Below are 2,971 nucleotides of genomic sequence, written 5' to 3' on the forward strand. Positions count from 1 at the left end.
AAATGAATGCACATATAACATGTGAGCAGTACAAAACATCTTTCTCAGCCTAAGTGCCCAAAGGCCTTAACTGAAAAGGAAGGTTTTTTTAAAAGATTTATTTATTTATTTTTATTTGAGAGAGAGAGAGAGATAAAGAGCACGAGCAGGAGGGGCTGAAGGAAAGATCTCCAGCAGACTCCATGCGCAGCGCAGAGTGGGACACAGGGCCCCATCTCACAACCCTGGGCTCATGACCTGAGCTAAACTCAAGAGTCAACCAAGAGTCATCACTTAACTGACTGAGCCACCCAGGTGCCCCTGAAAAGGAGGATTTTTAAACCTGGGAATGGAGGCGATATGGAAAGCTTCTGGTTAATTTAGTGATCTATCTTACCAAGTAATTTGAAAACTATTTCTAGATCTTTTTTAAAAAGTATTGTTTTTAAGTTTTGAAATAATTATAGATTCACAAAAAGTTGCAAAAATAGATATAGAGAGTTTCCCTTTATCCAATTTTCCCCAATGGTTAGATCTTACATACTTACAGTACAATACCAAAACCAAGAATTTGACATAGGAAAAAGGTGTATATAGTCCTACATCTTATCACATGTGTAGACTTGTGTGACCATCATGATCAGAATACAGAACTATTGTATTAACACGAAGATTTCCCTTGCTCTGCTGTGTATATTCACACCCACCCCCTCATCCACGAATACAAAAGTTTTGTAACTGTTTTAAGATGAGTATTTATTTTCTATTTGAACCTGGTCTAGTTCTCTTTCATTTTTGTAAGATGCTGTCCCCACCCTTTGAATTAATGTCATGATTAACAGGTCCTCATCCTCAATTTTAAAAACAACACAATCAATCTGATCTTCCAGACTTATTTCCCTTATTCCAGAATTTGGTTTGGGGGAAAAGCACACAAATACACTTGATTTGTGGTGGATCCCCTTCTCCAGTTTGGTCCCACCTTTTCATAGCTTTTCCTAAGGCCTGTCCTGTCGTAAGTTTTCCTGGTTTTAAACTCTTCTCACATCACTGAGAAATCTCGAAATCCTGATAACTAGTTTATTATTCCAACAGAAAGAAACAGAGTTCCAGAATAGGATCCCAATTTATTAATTCGCTATGAGATTTAAATGAACCAACAGGGTCGGTTCAATCACCACCTACTATGAAAATTCCAAATACAACTGCAGGGTTGCATGGTAAATGGAGATACCAAAAAAAAAAAAAAGGAAGAAAAAAGAAAAGAAAAGAAAAGAAAAGAAAAAGGCGGGGGAAGGGGTGGTGATAGCCCTGTGGTGGCTTAGTCAAACTTTGGTGCAACTCTAAAAATCGCCTCTTGCCCTCAGGGATCAATTCCAGCCCTCAGTTCTCCAAAACTGAAGAACACTTACAAAATGACTACTCTTCAACCCTTTTTCAGAAACCCGGGCTGAGGGTGGGGGTGGGAGTGGTGTTAATTTAATTCTGACACCCGAAATTGCCACCTGGGCTTGTGCTAATTTTCTCAAGTTCAATTTTGTGGGAGTACCCGGATAACTTTTCCCTTTTAGACAGGAGATATAATTTTAGTTCGGATTTTGCAAATATTTAGAAACATGAAAATACTGCCTTTTCTTTTTTTTTTTTTTTTTAAGATTGTATTTATTTATTTGACAGAGAGAGAGAGACAGCCATCGAGAGAGGCAACACCAGCAGGGGGAGTGGGAGAGGAAGAAGCAGGCTCCCAGTGGGGGAGCCTGATGTGGGGCTCGATCCCATTACCCTGGATTCATGCCCTGAGCTGAAGGCAGATGCTTAACGACTGAGCCACCCAGGCGCCCCAATACTGGCTTTTCTTATTCAGTGTGCGATTTCACTTTTGGTTCTCATGTTAGGCCAGGCCAACTTTCTTCCTACTACATGTTACCTGTAAATACCCAGCCTTTTCTGAACAGACCCAAGCTGGTTATAAACAAACCTCGGGTATTTTGATCACTTTCTGGCATCTTAACAGGTGTGGCGATTATGCTGAAGTCAGGTATAACATGAGAAAAAAATGTCCACTTTTCATCACCGAAGAAAATGGAATACTTGGAATTTAGGCCCAAAGATTAGAAATGGCCCCACTCTCGTCCCCGCATCTTGCTGTGGCTTCATCAGCCGCCTAAGAAGTCCATTTTATTTCCGCAGTGGGGCCCGCGGCGGATGCGGAAGGCCCGGCGGTCGCAGCGGGGTCCGAGTCCGAGCCCGGAGGCCCGAGGGCCCACGCCGGCCTCCCAGCGCGCAGCCCGGCACCCGGGCGCCGGCGCCCAGGCCCGCGCGGCCGCCCCGCCGGGCCCCTGCGTTGGGCGCTCCGCCTCTCCGAGCCGGCGGCGGCCATGGCGGCCAGGCAGATCTCAGCGTCGGCGCTCCACGCGCTCGGAAGGCTACCTCAAGCCTCCCGGCCACCAAAACTCCCCTGGGTCGTAGGAGGGTTCCGACAGCACCTCAGCTTAACCCTCTCCTCCGCTTCAGAGGAAGACGGCAGAGGCTGTGGGCCCCGCTCGCAAGGCGGACTAGAGGGAGAGGGGAAGTGTCCGGACAACGAAGAGTTAACGGCGGCCGAGCGGCGGATCGCGGACCTGCACGCGGCCGCGTGCGCGGTGAGGCCCCTCCTGCCCGCCCGGCCCCGCCTCGCCTCGCCCCGCCCCACCCCACCCGGGCCCCGCCCCGGGGTCCGTGCGCCTGCGCGCCCCCGGCAGAAGGAGAGGTCGCTGGAAGCCCACGCAGTCCTTCTTCTGGCTTCTGACAAGCACGCGCGCTTACCCCTCCGACCCTTTCGCTTGAAAACTGGCTAGTTCCCTATTCTGGGCACAGAGTTAACGTGTATTTGTATTAAGTGTGGGTCCTTTCTGATCAGCGTCCGAGCTAAACTCTGGTCGCAGTTCAGGCCCCATCATGACTCTGTGTGTGTGTGTGTGTGTGTGTGTGTGTGTGTGTGTGTGTGTGTGTG

At 48.2% G+C, this 2,971-nt stretch overlaps 1 protein-coding gene across 1 annotated transcript in view; it reads left to right on the plus strand.

The window, feature by feature from the left end:
- Window positions 1–2,340: 2,340 nt before the first annotated feature.
- Window positions 2,341–2,971, plus strand: part of CUNH1orf53 (chromosome unknown C1orf53 homolog) — a 6,661-nt gene continuing 6,030 nt past the window's right edge. Inside the window, exon 1 of the mRNA XM_040634602.1 lies at window positions 2,341–2,621. Coding sequence (XP_040490536.1) covers window positions 2,358–2,621 — 264 coding nt within the window. The 5' untranslated portion in view covers window positions 2,341–2,357. The remainder of the gene's footprint in view (window positions 2,622–2,971) is intronic.

Source organism: Ursus maritimus, unplaced genomic scaffold (assembly GCF_017311325.1).
Source record: "Ursus maritimus isolate PB19 unplaced genomic scaffold, ASM1731132v1 scaffold_2, whole genome shotgun sequence".
Taxonomy (NCBI): Eukaryota; Metazoa; Chordata; class Mammalia; order Carnivora; family Ursidae; genus Ursus; species Ursus maritimus.